This window comes from Emys orbicularis, chromosome 19 (genome assembly GCF_028017835.1).
Source record: "Emys orbicularis isolate rEmyOrb1 chromosome 19, rEmyOrb1.hap1, whole genome shotgun sequence".
In the NCBI taxonomy this organism is placed as follows: Eukaryota; Metazoa; Chordata; order Testudines; family Emydidae; genus Emys; species Emys orbicularis.
The window spans coordinates 21,239,941-21,258,693 of record NC_088701.1 but is presented as its reverse complement, the minus strand read 5'-3'; the positions used below and the strand labels follow the sequence as shown (position 1 = coordinate 21,258,693).

Here is an 18,753-nt window from a genome sequence, read left to right as displayed (position 1 = left end):
CTGAATCCTCTGGGTGGCCCTGCCTGCGGGACCCGAGGTTTTCTCCCCGTGAAGGTACTTAGACGCTGTAATCCGGTCCCCTCCTAATCTCCTTTTTGACAAGTTCTTTGAGTCTCTCACTGTCTGGCATTTTCTCGGGCTTGCAAATCGGTTTTGTGGCTCTTTTCTGCATCCATGACAATTACCCAACATCCTTTTTTAAAATGGGGACCCCAGACCAGGATGCAGGATTCCAGGACTGGTTTCACCAACCCCATAGACTGAGCAAAATCACCTCCCACTTCCTGTTCAGTACTCCCGTTTAGCCCTTTCTGCCACGGCATCGCACTGGGCGCTCATGCTGAGTTGTTTATCCATGGTGACCCCTGCATCATAAATTCTCAAGCCAGAAGTGGGGTCTCGTGGTTAGAGCTGGCGGCTGGGTGGCAGGGTGCATCTGGTCCTGTTGTAAGGGATCCAGAGCTGGAGTTTTTAACATTGGGAGGGGGCCGGGGGGGATATTGTGGGAGAATCATGTGAGCTGGATGTTTCTGCTCAAATTACTGCCATTGTTAGGTTTCAGAGTAAACACCCATTGAGGTGAACAACAACCCTTTACACCCCTCTCTGGGCTGTCATCTCAGGCTGTCTGCAGACTTCCACGTTCGGAAGGTTTTATTCACAGCCGTAAGGGGCCCTGACTTTAGCGGCGATCTGGGAGTCAAGCCTCCACGGGTCTAGATCCAGCTCTGGGCTGAGTTTGCATTTCACCTCCCTTTGCAAGAAGCAGCGAGGGTCTCCAGAGCAGCATTTGTGTTTTGTACAGCACCGGGACGCTGAGCGTTCATGTGCCGTCCCCATCCGTAATGCAGAGCCAGTCCCAGTGAAGGGGAAGAAGGCGGTCTGCCCGCCATGCTTACAGGCAGTCCATGAGTCGGCTGGATGCTGGTGAACACAGGGGAACACAACGCTCTTGCCTGTGGTGCAGGAAATGCTGAATGGGTGTCTCTCCCGTCCCAGGAAAGCCCCCCCTCAGCCCTTTCCTCCCGTGGGGGGATTTTGTCAGTTGCACAACCCTGGCCGGGGAAAGGTGCAGGCCGTCGTCAGAGTGCACCGCAGAGAGGTAGGAAGTGCCAGCCTCCTACCTCCGCTGGCTTCCTCTTGAAGAGATGATGTTTCAATCAACACAGCAGCTTGCTAAGCAGACCTGGGTTTTCAGTTTTACTCAGCTCCCGGCTAGGCAGCGAACGGAAGCAGACAGCTTTTCAAAAGCATCTGGCACCCAGCGGCTCCCTCCCAGAGCAATGGAGGATCCCTTTCCCCACGGGGAACAATGGCGTATTTCCCCCCCAATCACCACCTCTCCCACCTTATGGGAGCTGCTGGGGGCTGAGCACTTTTGCAAATCTGGCGCCTTCGAGCGCCACCTGGTGGCCCTCTCACCCACCCTGGTTCTCATCATGTGAGCTTTGCGGTCTGGGGCGTGGTTTGAAGAGCGCTAATGACGGTGAATTTGGGTGGGGCTGGTTATGGCATTACAGTCTCTGATCTCCTGGTATCTGACTCTCCGGCTGCCCTCTGGCCCGTCTCGGACTCTGATCCTCTGGTCTCCTGACTCTGCCAGGACTCAAGTCCGGCCCTGTGTACACTGTTAGAGCAGGAGACACCCAATGGAGCTGCTGCCTTTTGCGTCGCATGCAAGCGGAGTTCAGTCTTTGAAGCAACGCTGCATTGTTGTTCGTTTTGTGATGCACATTCGTCGGGGGCCAGCAGTTGCAAGCAGCGGGCGAGTTTGCTCTCTGCCTTCGGTTCTAACTGGTTCAATGCTTACAAGTGACACTAAGAAAAGACCCAGAGTCCACCGCGCTGACTTCTCTTCCCATGGGGAGGCCTCAAAATCGGCTCCCACTTGGCAGAGGGGCGACAATATTAACGCCCGAACCCAGGCTACGCTGCACTTCCCACTGGGGCTATTGCCAGGCGGAATTACGAGCCTAAAACGGCCAGTGAAGACGCAGCTGGCAGTGAGCAAACGGTGCCAGTTCGCAGGCTGCTAAGTCAAGCCACGACCTCCCCATTCACCAGGCACCAGTGACCGGCAGCCATGAAGCTATCAGGCAGCATTGACGCCGAAAGCCATAAATCCCCAGCAGCGTTACGCTTTGCAGGGGTCTTTCTGTTGCCTGCAAAATCAGAGGCGCTGCCAGGGAAATCACACGCAGCACAGCAGGGTCTGGCCGCGCGTCGCAGCTCGGCACAGCAAGGTGGGGAAAGAGAGACGGCGTTGGAGCCCAGACAGAAGAAGTGATTTGGGAAGTCTCTGGTTGTGGGGGGAGGGGGCACACCTCCAAGGGGCCTGGTTCTTAGAATGTGCTGAGCCCCCTCCCTCTGGAAAGCAGGCCCCTTCGGGACATTTCAGTCGGGCCCCCCTGAAAATAGAGGGGACCCTCTGTTTGAACAGGAACGGCTCTCCCCACCCAGCCCTTGACATCACAAGCCGTGCACATCCCCGGCCTCTGCTCTGTTTGCAGCCCTGCTGAATTTGTCCTCCATTTCCCCACGGCCTGCCTGACCCGTCTGGGCCAGCGGCTCTACTGGCGGGGGACGGTGGCGGCGGGTTCACCGGGCAGACCCAGCAGTTGCTTTCATGACAACCGCCCAGCAGAACAGCCGCCTTTGGTCGCGACGGGAGAGTTCTAGGCCCATAAAGTGTTTCTGGATCCCTGCGGTCATCATAGGACGGGCTAGTTGAGCTGCTAATGATGAGATGGATCCAAGGCCGTCCCCGGGCATGGCTGTTTAAAGGCCTGCTCCACTGGAGTTTTGCCACCGATTTCAGGAGCAGGCTGCAGGAAGGCAAAAGGCTTCGCTCCCCGCCAGGCATCCTAGGTTTGTGCCTTTCTTCACTGCAGCTCTCATTAGCTGCCCCGGCCTCTGCGGGTGATTAAGGGGTCTTCGTGGCGCAGAGGAGATGGATTTGGCCACAAACTGCATCAGCCGTCAGGACAGCTGGGATTACTGCTGCCACAGGCGCTGGAGCCGAAGGGCCAGGCCCTGCACTCACCGGGGCTGCCTGCTTGATTAGGGCGAGGAAAATGCCCCTTCTCTGGAGCAAGGGAGGTGTGTGTATGCCGGAGAGGGGTCTGCATCTCTCAGGAGCACTACCAGGGCCTGGCCAGCGGCCTGCCAAGGGAGATCCCCTGACATCTGCCTGCCCCCTGGAGCCTGGGAACGGTTAGGACAGCTGCAGGACAGGGAGGAAGCCCGGCTTTTCCAGGGCATCTGTGCCTGTTTGCTGCCTAGTCAGGAGCTCTCAGGCCCCTGTGCAGCAATAAGGGATGTTTTCCCAGCTAAACTCCACCTGGAGACCTCACTGCCATCACCATGGACAGCGACAATGGGGCAGGCCATTAGCCGGGCTGCTTTACCAGGGAGAGCTCAGTGGCTGGCTGCTCCCAGGGGCTCCCGGCCAGGGCAGCTCGGAGAGCAGCACAACCCACAAGGCAGAAGCTTGACTCATGACCCCTACCACCACTACCACCCCCGTTCCAAGCTCCAAACGGAGCCGGACAAGGCGCACACGGCGCATTACCCCTGGGGCCTGCTGGGGACTAAATTATCTCGGCACTTGCCCGAGGTTCATAGAATCAGAGAATATCAGGGTTGGAAGGGACCTCAGGAGGTATCTAGTCCAACCCCCTGCTCAAAGCAGAACCAACCCCAACTAAATCATCCCAGCCAGGGCTTTGTCAAGCCGTGCCTTAAAAACCTCTAAGGAAGGAGATTCCACCACCTCCCTTCGGAACCCATTCCAGTGCTTCACCACCCTCCTAGGGAAATAGTGTTTCCTAATGTAGCGATGTGAGACTCACCGCTGCGGCGCCTCCTGCTGGTCGTCTTGGAAATTAGCTCATCCAGCCTCCAGAGCGCCCCCTGCAGGCCGGTGCCCCACTGCCGCTGGGCCCCCGCGTCCCTCCCTGGACTCCGGTGCCCCGTTATCTGGGGTGCTGCCCCCTGGCAGTAACCCCTCACTCTCAGGGGAACCCCCACCTCCTATCCCCACCTCTACTCAGTATAAGGCCACTGCCAGTCATTGTCTAGCCCCCACGCCCTGGGGCAGTCTGCAGATCAGCCTACTCATCACCGGCAAGGTTGGGTTTGGACCTGCTGTCTTTGCCTACCCCTGGGCTGCCCTCTGCAACCCCCAGTACCCGTGGGCCTTCTGCTAGGCCATAGCCTGGGGCTTTCCAGACTGGAGTTCCCCAGCTCCTCTGCCTTTCCCCAGCCCTGCTCTGCTCAGGTCCCTCTCCCTCTACAGCTAGAGAGAGACTGCTGAGCTCCTGGCTCCCAGCCTCTTATATAGGGACAGCTGAGGCCTGATTGGGGCGTGGCCCAGCTGCGGCTACTTCCCCAATCAGCCTATTAGCTGCTTTCCCTGCCACAGCCCTCTCCCAGGGCTGTTTTAAGCCCTTCAGGGCAGGAGTGGGTGATCACCCCGCTACACCTAATATCCAACTAGATTCCCCCACTGCAACTTGAGACCATTGCTCCTTGTTCTGTCATCTGCCACCACTGAGAACAGTCTAGATCCATCCTCTTTGGAACCCCCCTTCAGGTAGTTGACAGCAGCTATCAAATCCCCCCTCACTCTTCTCTTCTGCAGACTAAACAAGCCCAGTTCCCTCAGCCTCTCCTCGTAAGTCATGTGCTCCAGCCCCCCAATCATTTTTGTTGCCCTCCGCTGGACTCTTTCCAATTTTTCCACATCCTTCTTGTAGTGTGGGGCCCAAAACTGGACACAGTTATTACCTAGTGTCACATAACAGGCCAGGTATGCACCCTCCCCGAACAACAATCGCTGCAAGAAACTAGCAGCAGGCGCCACGCTTGCAGGCGGGGGGAAGTCCCCCACTTGGGACCCTGAAAACAAAAGGCAAGAGGGAGCGGCTGAGCGAGGCAAAGGTTTATTGTTGTGGTGCCCGGGGGGGAGGGTCAGGGGGAGTTGGGGTACGAGGAGGCGAGGTACCGCTTGCCTGCGCCGTACTCCGAGTTGGTCCAGGAGTAAGTCTGAATCTGAGCCGATTTCCCGCCAAGGCTGAGCGTGCACCTGCAAGGAGATGGACGTGAGGCCGCTGGGGAGGCCGTCCAGAGCCACGTCGCCCTGAGTGCGCCCCGCAGGGCGATACAAATGTGTCCCCACGTGTGGTATCTCTTAGAAGCCTCACAGTGTTTAAGCCAATCCTGTCTTTTGAACACTTGGGGTTGGCAATGCTGAGAAGGCTGGAATCCTGATCCCAAGCCCCCTGCTCTAACCACTAGGCCCCACTCCCCTCCCAGAGCTGGGAGAGAACCCAGGAGTCCTGACTCCCAGTCCCCCCTGCTCTAACCACTAGACACCCCTCCCCTCCCGGAGCTGGGGACAGAACTCAGGAGTCCTGACTCCCAGTCCCTCCTGCTCTAACCACTAGACGCCACTCCCCTCCCAGAGCTAGGAGAGAACCCAGGAGTCCTGACTCCCATCCTCCCCTGCTCTAACCACTAGACACCACTCCCCTCCCGGAGCTGGGAGAGAACCCAGGAGTCCTGACTCCCACCCCCTCTAACCACTAGACCCCACTCCCCTCCCAGAGCTGGGGATAGAACCAGGAGTCTTGACTCCAGCCCCTCTGCTCTAACCACTAAACCCCACTCCCCTCCCAGAGCTGGGAGAGAACCCAGGAGTCCTGACTCCCACCCCCTCTAACCACTAGACCCCACTCCCCTCCCAGAGCTGGGGATAGAACCAGGAGTCTTGACTCCAGCCCCTCTGCTCTAACCACTAAACCCCACTCCCCTCCCAGAGCTGGGAGAGAACCCAGGAGTCCTGACTCCCACCCCCTCTAACCACTAGACCCCACTCCCCTCCCAGAGCTGGGGATAGAACCAGGAGTCTTGACTCCAGCCCCTCTGCTCTAACCACTAAACCCCACTCCCCTCCCAGAGCTGGGAGAGAACCCAGGAGTCCTGACTCCCACCCCCTCTAACCACTAGACCCCACTCCCCTCCCAGAGCTGGGGATAGAACCAGGAGTCTTGACTCCAGCCCCTCTGCTCTAACCACTAAACCCCACTCCCCTCCCAGAGCTGGGAGAGAACCCAGGAGTCCTGACTCCCACCCCCTCTAACCACTACACCCCACTCCCCAGGAGTCCGGATTGCCAGCTCCGCCTGCTCTATGATGGCCTTTGCCACAAAAGCCTGCGGGGAAGGAGACATTCGCAGGCTTCTCAAAGGGTTTTACGCACAACGAAGAGTTTTTTAAAAGTACAACAATTGCTACCAGAAATGACCTGAAAATCCGTCCCCCTGAGCCGGTGCCTCTTCGGGGGCGACACCCCCACTGGGGCCCGGCCTACCTGGCATTGTCTCTGATACTCACAGCTTGTTGGGCCTGGTTTTGTAGCACAGCGTGTACACGGCCAGCTCAAACTCGGGGCTGGAGCCAATGAAGAAGGAGCCGACGCTCTTCAGATAACCCGTCCAGCGGTACTGGAAGGCCATGATGTCAGGGTAGCCGGTCCACTGCAACCAGACAAGGGGACGCAAGAGGTGGGTGCCCCTGGCAGGGGGTACTCTGGGCTGTCTCCAGTTGGAAACTATCTCAAGAGGGCGCATGGGATAAAGGACGGCACCGGTTCGCTACCCAATGAGCCAGCGCCAGGCAGGGACGCCAGGCAGCCCGCTCGCCAGCCGACGGCTGGACTGCGATGGCTCAGGACTCCATGGGAGGAGACTTTGTCCCCCCGTCTGTGCTGGGCCTGCAAAGGGACTCACCAAGCCCCCCTCACTCCGCCACTGGGACTGAGACTTGATCCCAGACCCCACGTGGGGCCAGGAGGCAGCAGGTCGAGCAGGTGAGCAGAAAGGGATCCTCCCTCCGGTCTAGAAGCCATGCTGAGCTGGGCCGGGCTGGGAGCCGCCTCCCCCTGGATCGGGCGGGTAGGAGCCGTGCCGAGGTAGGCCCAGTGGACGCCCTCCCCCCAGCACTCACAGGTCCATCGTAGCTGTAGCTCAGGTAATTGATCTGCCCGTTCTTCTCCAGCTCATAGTAATGGACCCAGTTGTGAAAACCTGAGATTTTCCTGCTCTTGATTTCACCTGCAGGCGAGAGGACGCAGAGCTGGAGTCCCGGCCTGTTTCTGGCTCATTTCCCATCCCGCCCCAGAGCAGGCAGCGCCACCGACGGCTTCCCGCAGACCCTGTGCCCTTCCCAATGGGCCCCTCAGCTTCTTCCAGCCTCTCATCACTTTCCCCTGAGTCCCCATCCCCCCCGGGGATCCTGAGCGTACGCGGGGATCCGTGAAGTTCTCCGGTACAACTGCCTGACCGCAAGGCACTTTAGGACAATCACTCGCGGGGCTGTATCTGTCTGTTCAGCAGGGACCTAGAACATCTGTCGTCTCGACACCGTGGGCTACGTGCTAATGTGGGTCGGGGTGAATTAATATCCTGTTGAGTGGCTGAGAATAACTAAGTGTCCTGACCTGAGAAATGCTGTCCAAGGTAAAAGCCGGCCCGAAAAGACCCAGCGTTAAACTCAGAGCCATGCAGCTTACGGCCAGAAGGGTCCACCAGATTATCCAGAGTCATGTGTGTATTGCAGGCCACCAACACCACCCCGGGACTCAGTACAAGGGGGTTATCCCCAGGAAATCCCACCCTAGGCTTGGCTATGCCACTTATCAGACCGGCACACCTAGTCTGTTCCATTTCAGCTTTCACGTCAAATTGGCCCCTTGGCATATTCCCAATGATTGACCTCCCCCCCATCCCCCTTCACGCTTGTACGATTGGCAGAAATGACATCCCCATGATTGTTCCCAGCGACCTCTACCACTGGCCTGGTGGGCGAACGTGGGCCAGGCGCATCCCTGTCTGTGCCTCAGTTTCCCATCTGTAAAAGGGGGCTAATGATACCAGCCTCCTTTGGAACGCGCTTGGAGATCTATGGATCCAAAGGGCTGTCCCCAGAGCTCGGGCTGCTTCTTCTTAAACATGTGGCCTGTGTGATGAAGTGGGACTGTTCTTAATGTTTCCTCTGAATACTGGGTGGGTGCCTCAGTTTCCCCTATGCATTTCTTAAGTCTCTAGGTGGTGGGGAAAGGCCAGTGTGCATAAATCACTGACACTCTGTCTCCCTGGCAACAAATGGCCAGGGCCCCTTCCCCCCCCCCCCCCCCCCCCCCCCCGCAAGGAAATAGCTAAAGGTGAACAAAGAGATCAGGTGACCTCCTGGCCCAGGGAAAGAGACAAAGCCGGGAGAAGGAGGGGCTGGAGGGGGTTTGAGAGTTGGAGCTACCTGGGGACTAGGAGTGAGGGCAGACGTGGGTGTCTGGCTCTCTGAACCCCAGAATGGACCCGGCCGAGGGGTCCCGTTCGCCACTGTACCTACAAGCTCTGTTTTAGACCGTGTTCCTGTCATCTAATAAACCTCTGTTTTACTGGCTGGCCGAGAGTCACGTCTGACTGCGAAGTGGGGGGTGCAGAACCCTTTGGCTTCCCCAGGACCCCGCCTGGGCAGACTCGCTGTGGGAAGCGCACGGAGGGGCATATGCTGAATGCTCCCAGGAGAGACCCAGGAGGTGAAGCCGTGTGAGCTTCTTGCCCAGAAGACAGTCTGCTCCGAGGGAGAGGAGGCTCCCCAAAGTCCTGACTGGCTTTGTGGGGAGCAGTTCCAGAGCATCGCCCGGGGACTCCGTGACAACTGGTGGCAGCGGTGGGATGTATGGCACCCCGTGAATGGCGCTTCTTGCAGTAAGTGACTGAGGAGCAGTAAAACAGAGGGGGGACAGTTTCAGGGGGCGATTAACCCCTAGGAGTGTGTGACCAGCGAGAAGGACTGTTGGAGTAACGGGGTCCCCCTGAGGACTGCAGCAAGAAGTCTCGGGGCGGAGGAGCCTGCCGCTCGACCCTGGGAGAGAGAAGGACTTTTGCAGTAACAGGGTTCCCCTGGCGATTGCAGCGAGCGGTCCCAGGGGCGGAGTCTGAAGCTCGACCCTGGCAAAGAGGTGGTGACCACAAGAAGGGCTGGCACACTAGGGGTTCTTCCTGGAAACCATGGGGGAGCTGAGAGCACACGGGCCTCTGAGTCCAAAGCAACTTGGGAACAGCGGAGTGATGGCCTATCACCATCTCCTCGAGAAGGACATTGTGATCCTGTGCAAAAAGAGAGGGTTACGCATTGGGAAGTTCACCAAGGCTCAGTTAATTGTGCAGCTGGAGGATGAGGACCGCTCTAAGGAGCAGATTCCTGACCCAGACGGGGCTACAAGAGGATCTGGGAGCAGCTGGAGCAGTAGCCAGGCATTCCCCAGAGTCTGGTCCCCAACCAGACGGGGGTCTTCACGATCGGGTTCCCCATCAGGGGATCGGACACAGATGGGACTGGAGCTGAGTCTGAGAGCGAGAGGACCGTGAGAGAGAGCAAGAGCCCGAGGAAAAGCTGCAGGAAAAGCAACAGCAGCATGGACTGGCGATGGTGGAGCGGAGAGGCATAGGGGGCTCCTCAGGGGTGAGTGGGGATAGACCCCGGGCTGCCAGTTCCGCAGGGAGCCTCGACACTAAATTGCTGCCCCTGGTTAAGGGGGGGGGGGATGTGGATGCCCACCGCACGGCCTTCACGCAGGCTGGTGATTTGAACCAGGGGGACCCTGCGGAAAAGCCCCGGTATCTAGCCCCCTTGCTGGGTCCCAAGGCCATAGATGCTGTCAGCCAGATGGGTGGGGTGGTGGACAGGCTCCCACTCCTGGCCCTGGCCTATATGTCTGTGTGGAGTCTCCTCGAGGAGACTCAGGCCCCTCGGACCCCCAGTGGGAGCGGAAGGTGGGGGTCAATGGGGAGACATGCCTGGGGTGGCGAGACCCTGGGACAGAGAGAACTGTTGTCGGGCCCCAGGTGGTGCAGCCACAGATGCTGAGGGGCTGTGTGACCTGGGTGAAGGTCCCCGGGATGAAGCCCCTCGCCCTGTCTATAGCCCGGATCCCTGTGCAGACCCAGGAGGGGTCGGGCTGGCTGGTGGTTGGGGCTCTCCAGGATATCGGCTGTGAGGTCCTGTTGGGGGGTGACTGTGTCTCTTTGGGACAAGATCCAGGCCCTGCCCCTGTAACGGCCGAGGATTTGAATTTGAATCCAGGGAACCAATTGGCTAAGAGGAAATGGTCAGTGAAAATGCAAATGACCTGGCTGGCAGGAGGGAGGGGCTGCTGGGCTCAGGATACCTGCCTACCTGTAACCAGACCCCTGGGGCTGAGTGGGAGGGAGAGATGCTCCCCGCCCCCCTGCACACCGGAGAGGGGGCTCATGATGGCTCTGATGCTGTGACCAGAGCAGAGAGCTCGCTGCCTGCCCCCACTGGGACAACAAGGACAGTGCTGGGCATGGTGGGAGCTGAGACCCCGGCTGAGGGGGGGGGGGGGGGGGGGGGACACAGGCAGGGCAGGTCGGCTGCCAACCAGGTTTGCCTGGTCCAGACGTGCTGCTGGGAAGTGATTACACAGCAGGGAGGGAGCTACCAGGGACAGGGCTCAGGGGGGCTGTGACCCCAGGCCCAGCCAGTGAGAGGGAGCAGGTCCCACTCCCTTCCCCAGCAGCTGAATTCCAGACCGAGCTGCAGAGGGATCCCTCCTTGGAGAAGCTGAGGGAACTTGCTGGCCACAGCGCTGCAAACCCCCTTGGGGAAGGCTGCAGGGACAGAGTCCTGTGGGAGAAGGGATTCCTGTACCAGGAATGGGCTCCCCAAGGGGAAGTAGAACTGTGGGGAATCGGGAGGCAGCTGGTGGTGCCCCAGGAATCCACAGGGTTCTTCCCTTTCGAGCTGCTGTATGGGAGGAGAAGGGGGAAGACCCCTGTGTGGATCTCTTCCCTGAGGTGGGAGCCAATCTCCCCATCAGGTGTTCCCCGTTCAGAGTCACTGGGAAAGCAGCCCAGAACCTAGAGAGAGAGATCAAGGACATGCTGGCTTTAGATGTGATCCAGCCGTTCAACAGCCCATGGGCCTCACCCGTGGGGCTGGTCCCCAAGGGAGACAGGATGATCTGGTTTTGTGGGGACTATCAGAAGCTTAAAGCCATCACCGTGTCTGATGCCTACCCTATGCCTAGGCCTGGGGAGATTCTAGACAAGCTGAGGGGGATAGAGGACTTGGCCCTGACATACGTCGATGACATGTGTGTCTTTAGCCAGACTGGGAGGAACAGGTGTCCCAGGTGAAGAGGGTGCTGGGCTGCCTCAAGGAGGCAGGACTGATGGTAAAAGCTGAAAAGTGCAAGGTGGAGATGATCAGAGATTGGCCCATTCCCCAGACCAAGAAACAAGTCCAGGCCTTTATCAGGATGGCAGGGTGCTACCAGAGGTTTGTACCCCACGTTAGATCCCTAGCTGCCCCCATCCCTGAGCTATGTGAGAGGGGTAAGCCAGACGAGGTGGTCTGGACCGAGCAGGGCCAGAGGGCTCTCTGTATACTGAAGGAGGCTCTAATCCAGGGCCCAGTAAATCTGGTAAACCCAGACTTTGCCAAGCCTTTTGCAGTGTTCACCAGCGCCTCAGACGCAGGGCTGGGCACGGTGCTAATGCAAGCCGATGCTAAGGGCGGGAGACACCCCACCGGGTACCTGAGCAAGAAACTGCTGCCCTGGGAGCAGAACTATGCCGCCTCAGAGAAGAAATGCCTGACCATGGTGCAGGCCCTTAGAAAGCTGCAGCTGTATTGTTTTGGGCGGCGTCACATGCAAGGGGCTGATGCCGAGCTGCTGGAGACAGACACACCTGTTCAGAGGGTGGCAAAGGTCAAGATGGGGGCTCTTAACCAAGGGAGCTCGAATTGCAGCCCTCCAAACTGGAGCGCTGGGAAAAGACCCAATCTCAGTTTAGACCCCAGGGGTATTGGGGTGGCAAAAGGGTACAGGCCGCATAAACCTTCCCACATGCAGCCTGCAAGCGCCATCAAGCACAACATACCCACGGATGGGCCTGAAACTGGAATGTCCTGGTGTAACTCCCACCAAGGAATGGGAGAGATGATGGGGCATCCATGGGAACGTTGGTGGGTTCAAACTTCCCAAGGTCACTGGCTAAAGTGACCTCGCTCAGTTCAGTCTCAAAGGGGGGAGAGATGTGACGAAGTGGGACTGTTCTTAATGTTTCCTCTGAATACTGGGTGGGTGCCTCAGTTTCCCCTATGCATTTCTTAAGTCTCTAGGTGGTGGGGAAAGGCCAGTGTGCATAAATCACTGACACTCTGTCTCCCTGGCAACAAATGGCCAGGGCCCCTTCCCCCCCTGCAAGGAAATAGCTAAAGGTGAACAAAGAGATCAGGTGACCTCCTGGCCCGGGAAAGAGACAAAGCCCAGAGAGGAGGGGCTGGAGGGGTTTTCAGAGTTGGAGCTAGCTGGGGACTAGGAGTGAGGGCAGACGTGGGTGTCTGGCTCTCTGAACCCCAGAATGGACCCGGCCGAGGGGTCCCGTTCGCCACTGTACCTACAAGCTCTGTTTTAGACCGTGTTCCTGTCATCTAATAAACCTCTGTTTTACTGGCTGGCTGAGAGTCACGTCTGACTGCGAAGTGGGGGGTGCAGAACCCTTTGGCTTCCCCAGGACCCCGCCGGGGCGGACTCGCTGTGGGAAGCGCACGGAGGGGCATATGCTGAATGCTCCCAGGAGAGACCCAGGAGGTGAAGCCATGTGAGCTTCTTGCCCTGAAGACAGTCTGCTCTGAGGGAGAGGAGGCTCCCCGAAGTCCTGACTGGCTTTGTGGGGAGCAGTTCCAGAGCATCGCCCGGGGACTCCGTGACAGCCTGATTTTCACAGAGGCTGACCTGAGGCAGTTTTCAGCAGGTCAGCACCTCTGCAGATGAGGCTGCTTGCTCAGGAACCTGAATATTAGGGGCCAGATTTTAGGCCCCCGCCCCCGTGTTTGACCTTTCCAGCTCTAGTGTATGGAGGGGGGTCCCCTCCAGCAGAAGGGGCTCTGCAAGTGGGCATGCCAGAGCCTCATGTTTCCGACAGCCCCCGGAGCTGTGGATTTGTGTTGTGCCCTCATCGGAGCTCTCCCCCCGCCGCCCCGCGAGCAGCGCTGTACCGTGGAAGACGTGTTCGAAGCCAGAGGAGTCCATGGCCACTCCCTTCGAGCGCGAGTAGAGCCCGAACCACATCTTCTTCAGGTCTGCCTTGAAGTCATTCTCCGACAAATAGATACCTGGCCCGGGGAGAGAGAGCGGGTGTCAGAGCGGGTCTCCAGCAGGGCGATGCAGCGAGCTCCCCGGGGACTGAGCTGGGGAGCTCTTCCATAGCCCAGCTGTGCGAAGTGGGAATGTTCTTGATGTGTTATTTGAATGCTGAGTGGGGAGTATTAACCTGGGAAGGTTGCAGGGGAGTTTTGCTGGGACTGCCTGCATTGGGGAAGGGAACATACCTGAGCATGTAACATGAGAACCCAGGAGGGGGGTTGGAGGCCAGGTGACACCTCTGCCCGGGGAAACTGGACAAAGGACAAAGGCTGGGGGAGGAGCCGAGGAAAGGGCAGAAAGGAGACTGCGGAAGGGAGTTTCAGTTTTGGAGCTGGCTGGGAAATAAAGAGGGGTGCACCGACCAACAGGGCTGTGGCTTCCCTGGGGCCCCCAGATGGACCTAACTAAAGGGGGTCCTGTTGTCTGTATCGGCAAGACCTGTTTTGGACTGTGTTCCTGTCGTCAAAATAAACCTTCTGTTTAACTGGCTGGCTGAGAGTCAAGGTGAATCGCAGGAAGCCGGGGGTGCAGGGCCTGGTCTCCCCCACACTCCGTGACACCAGCCACGGGAGATCTTGGAGCCCCACTGCTGGTCTGAATCCATGGGTTAGGTATCAGCCCAGCGAGAGGCGGCAGGCTGTCTGCCTGGCTCTGGCATGGACTTAACAGGGTCATACGCCACCTCTTCACTTGTAAAAACTGGTGAGGCCCGGAGCGATCGGATATTCCTCCTCGCTATTGAGAACATCAGACCCTCGTAGCCGGGACACGGGCCCTTCTCCCCGGACGGAGGCTGCCTCCCCTCCAATCCCACGCCCTCTCCTCTCTGAACGTGCAAACTGCCCCTCCGCTGCACATTTCCCTCCTCCTTTGTCACTCCCAGCTGGCAGACTCCCGTCGGGCGCAGGTGCCAGCTACTACCTCTGTGTCGCACACGCCCCCCACTGGCAAGCAGCGAGTTCCCCGTGTGCCTTCGTTTTAACAGCAGCCTTGTCTTTAGTGGCCTGAATCTTCCCATTCCTGCCTCAGAAGCGAAGCACCGGGACGCCATGTGCTATTTGTGACAACTGTTCGCGGCGAGCAGCTGAGCGGGGAGGGACAACCGGGGCGCTGCGGATGCCGGCTCTCACGGTCCGCTTTTGAGCGCCGTGCTTGGTATTTAGCAGACGGTGCGTTGGGAAATACACCAAGAAACACATGTTCCTTCTCCAAGTGACGCGCTCAGTGAGCTTCACAGGCGAGAGCCGGCTGTGGTGAGAACAGGCAGTCCTGCTTGCCGGCGCTGGCGGCCAGCAGGTGCCGGGAGCTACGTTCGGCTCGGGTGGGAGCCGAGCTAGAGGGACAGGCATTCTGCAGAGAGCCAAAACTCCCGCCCAGCGGCCTCACGTTGGGGTGGACGGTCAGCTCCTCCACACAGAGCAGAACCGAGTACAAATCGGCTCAGCGAGGGGAGGCAATTCCTTGCTTGGACTCCTGACAGCTCAGCCTGTCTCCACGGGACCTGGCAGAACTCCAGGACCCTGCACTGAGCCGAGGCCCCTCTATGGTCCCTCTAGCGCCTGGCGGCAGACACAACCCATGTCGTCACCCAGCTGTGCACCACCTGCACAGTCGGCGCTTTACCTTTAGAAAGAAAGAACTGGGTCAGCTTCTCCATCACCTGGGTCTGGAAGATTTCATCCAGGAAAGCGTCCACCTCCTGGCTCTCGGAGGTGGTCACCACCTCCTCCTTGCCCGTCATGCGTTCGTAGTTATTCAGCAGAGCCAGGAGCCTGGCAAAGGTGGGCTTGGAGAAGAGGGCATCCTCATCCACGTAGCTGAAAAGCCTGGCAGGAGAGCGGAGAGAGGGGTTTAGGGATGCTGCTCCTGGTCACAGACCCAGCCGGAGCATTGGAGGCAGAGCCGGTGGACAGATAACTCTGCCTTAGGTACTTATCTGGGCCTCATCACCAGAGCATCAGAGGGCCTCACAATCTTTAATGCATTTATCCTCACCACCCCTCTAGGGCAAACTGAGGCAGAGAGACTAAGTGACTTGCCCCAGGTCACACCAAGAAGTCTGTGGCGGAGCAAGGGATAGAACCCCAGTCACCCAAGTCTCAGGCTGGTACCCTAACCACTGGACCATCCTTCCTCTCTGACCAGAGACTAACTAGTCCCTCTCGGATAGTTATAAATGGGATCTGCAGAAGGAGGCACCCCTACCAGAGAGCTAGAACGAGGCCTAGGTACCACTTCCATACCCCTTTGTGCACCCCCACACCCTGACCAGACCCGTCTGCCGCATGTGCGTGCTACCTCTGTGGCACTCCTCTCTGTCTGCCCTGCGGGAATGTCTACGTGGCTGTGGAAGGTTCTGCCCATGCAAGGATCTGGTGTAACCTCAACGCACCCTCCCCCCTGATCTGTACATCCCACACACGTGGGTTTCCCAGCACCCCATCCCCATGCCCTCACTTCTGGCTGGCGTAGTCTTGGCCTGCCCCGGTCTGGTCAGAGGAAATCTTGTGCTGCAGGTTGAGGACAATCTCGCGGCTGGTGGCCTTGTTCACGTCGGCAGAGTACAGCGTCTCAGAGACACTCTTGATCTCACTGTCGGAGACAGAGTAGAACGAGGGGACCTCCCACGGCTCACCTTCTCCTGGGATGGCAAAGAGAGACGGACCAGAGTTCACTATGGCCTCGCCCCCATGGCCAGATACTAAGGTCATGGGCTAGAAACGTGGACAGAGGAGCACGTACGGCACCAGTCCCCAACTCCCCTCTTACCCGGCTCAAAGGAGTAGCTGGCTCACTGAAGGCATGATGGCTGGTTTATTCAGTTCATCCAGCTAATGTGCTGATTGGAACAGTCACTAAGCCATCATTGTTATGGAATACTTACTCCCAAGGAACCCTGTGCAGGCAATATAGCCAAAGGGGAGATTCCAGCTTCCCTCTTCCATGTGCTCCATTCCTAATACCCAACTGTCTATACACACCATTCTCCCTGTGTCTGAGTAGGGCCTACTTCCTCTCATGTGTGTGAGAGAACCCAGCACCGACCATCGGGAATGAGCTCCGTCTACCCTCTGTTTCCTTTCACACCTCGGCTTGGTCTCTATGCTATCCTCTCCCACTGCGGCCATTTCACACTCCCTGCTGATTGCCGGATGAAGCTGCGTTTCCTGGATTTTCCATCCCAGAGACGGACGAAGCCCTTCGACACAGACCCGCTTCAAATCACTGTCACCTTTCTGGGGGTTTCTTAAACTTTCCCTCTCTGCTTGACTCCACAGCTGTACAGAACAGCCCCAGGACTCCCTCTCCGGAAGGACCGATCGACAGGGGGCCTGCTTTACACAGTGGATCGGGAACCAGGACTCCTGGGTCCTTGTTCCCAGCTCCGCCACTGACTCACTAGAAGACCTCGGGCAGAGCATTTTTCTATGTGCCCCAGCTTTGTTCCTCTATCCAATGGTGAGGTGGATACTGACCCACGGCAGACCCTCGGCGACAAGAAGGGGAAATGACACTGTTAATGTAATATAGCTGGGAAGCAGGGGATGTTGCTTCTCTCTTTCGTGCCCCAACGCCGTCCTTGGGGTGCGTGCAAGGAGAGGTGGGCCGAAGCAGCTCCCCATCCTGGAGGCAGCTGGCCCTGACTGCCCCATATCACCTGCCCAGCGCACAGCAAGACTCAACTGCCTTGAGAGCAAATCATGCCGGAGCTGAAATCCCATCAGAGGCTTTGCCGCCAAGAGCGCTATCCATGGATTTTTAATGAGCCCTAAATGGACGTATCTCTGGGAGCTCGGGGGAGAATCTGCTCCCGCCTGTAGATACGGCAGCCAAGCCTTCGCCTTTCAAGTTAGAACTACAAATCTGACCTTAATTATTCATGAAGGTTCTTGGGATCCCGGCTTTCACTCTTTGCTACGCATTTGCTCTACGCGAGTACACAAGGGAAACAGGGAAGCGATATTTCTGCCTTTGCCGGAAACTCCACGGACAAGTTCTCGGCACAAACAAGCAAGCAGCCGACCACGAAACCAGATGGAAAACAACATGGGTGAAATCCTGCCCCCCTTGAAATCAGTGGGAAACCGCCTGTCGGCTTCCTTGAAGTAGGATTTCTGAAGCGCTCGTGCATAGGTGGCTACGACTTGATTTCACGGGTTTGATCAAGTGCACGTGACACGGTGGTTATTTGCACAAAGTAACCTGCAGGGGGGAAGAGCAGCTGTCGTCGATGGTGAACGTACACCAGGCTAGTAACAGATTAAGCAAAGAGTGATTGCAAGATACTCCTGCAGCAAAACACAAAGCGCTACCAGAACACAGAGTACAGACCCAACTGAAGAAGAGCCCCAAGTGTCGATTTTGCTGCCGCGCTTTAGAACTAGACCATCCAGCACTGGAGTGGGAACAGACACTCGGGAAGTCTGGCGGTGGCACGTATAATGGCAGCAGAATCCTTTTAAAAACTGGGGGCCGATTCTGGGTGCGGAGCACATTTAAAAGGTGGCCTGAAGTGTGAGCAAAGAGGTGGGTGGTTTTGCCCAAATTTGTCCCCGATGATGGCCAACGGCAGCTTTTCACGGAACAGATTTTTGTCTATTTTTTTCATAGAGTCGTGGATGTTAAGCCCAGAAGCGACCATTAGGAGCAGTCTGACTTCCTGCGTAACACAAGCCCGGGAATATCACTCAATGAGTCCTGCATCCAGCCCATGCCTTGTGGCCGAGCTACCGCATGTATTTTAGAAAGCCATCCAATCTTGATTTAAAGCTGTCAAGGGATGGAGACTGCACCACATCCCTTGGTTGGTAAATTATTCTACAAGGGTAAAATTCACTCCTATGCAAGAGGCCAACATGGGGCCTTCTGAACCACTTAGGAAGTGAAAAGTAAGCAATGCTTAGACCAGGGGTCGGCAACCTTTCAGAAGTGGTGTGCCGAGTCTTCATTTATTCACTCTAATTTAAGGTTTCGCGTGCCGGTAATACATTTTAACGTTTTTAGACGGTCTCTTTCTATAAGTCTATAATATAGAACTAAACTATTGTTGTATGGAAAGTAAATAAGGTTTTTAAAATGTTTAAGAAGCTTCATTTAAAATTAAATTAAAATGCAGAGCCCCCCGGACCGGTGGCCAGGACCCGGGCAGTGTGAGTGCCACTGAAAATCAGCTCGCGTGCCGCCTTCGGCACGCGTGCCATAGGTTGCCTACCCCTGGCTTAGACCTTGCTCCGGCCCTCTGAACAGGGCTGAATTTCGCTTTTGCAAAATCAGAGCTTTGGGCATCTGCGTTCACTCAAAAATGGCTCGTTTGAACCCATAATTTTTGCCAGGCTATTGGGCAGGAGAGAAATCTCACCCTGAATCACCTTTTTGTTATCATCACATAAATCCAAATGGGATACATTTTAGTTTAAAAAATATTTTAAAAATCTGCTCTTACCCGGAAAGGAGAGCTGGGTCCCAGACGTTAAACAGGGCAGGAAGCAGACCAGCGCAAGAATGCCCTTCAT

The 18,753-nt window shown here is 57.3% G+C and overlaps 1 protein-coding gene across 1 annotated transcript; it reads right to left on the bottom strand.

Annotated features, from left to right (window-relative positions):
• Positions 1-4,971: 4,971 nt before the first annotated feature.
• Positions 4,972-18,753, bottom strand: LOC135892041 (uridylate-specific endoribonuclease D-like). The gene is made up of 7 exons (XM_065419723.1): positions 18,684-18,753; positions 15,698-15,881; positions 14,864-15,066; positions 13,093-13,209; positions 7,009-7,115; positions 6,397-6,539; positions 4,972-5,086 (listed from the first exon to the last, which is right to left on the bottom strand). Exons 1-7 carry the CDS (start codon positions 18,751-18,753, stop codon positions 4,972-4,974), a joined length of 939 nt encoding a protein of 312 aa, XP_065275795.1.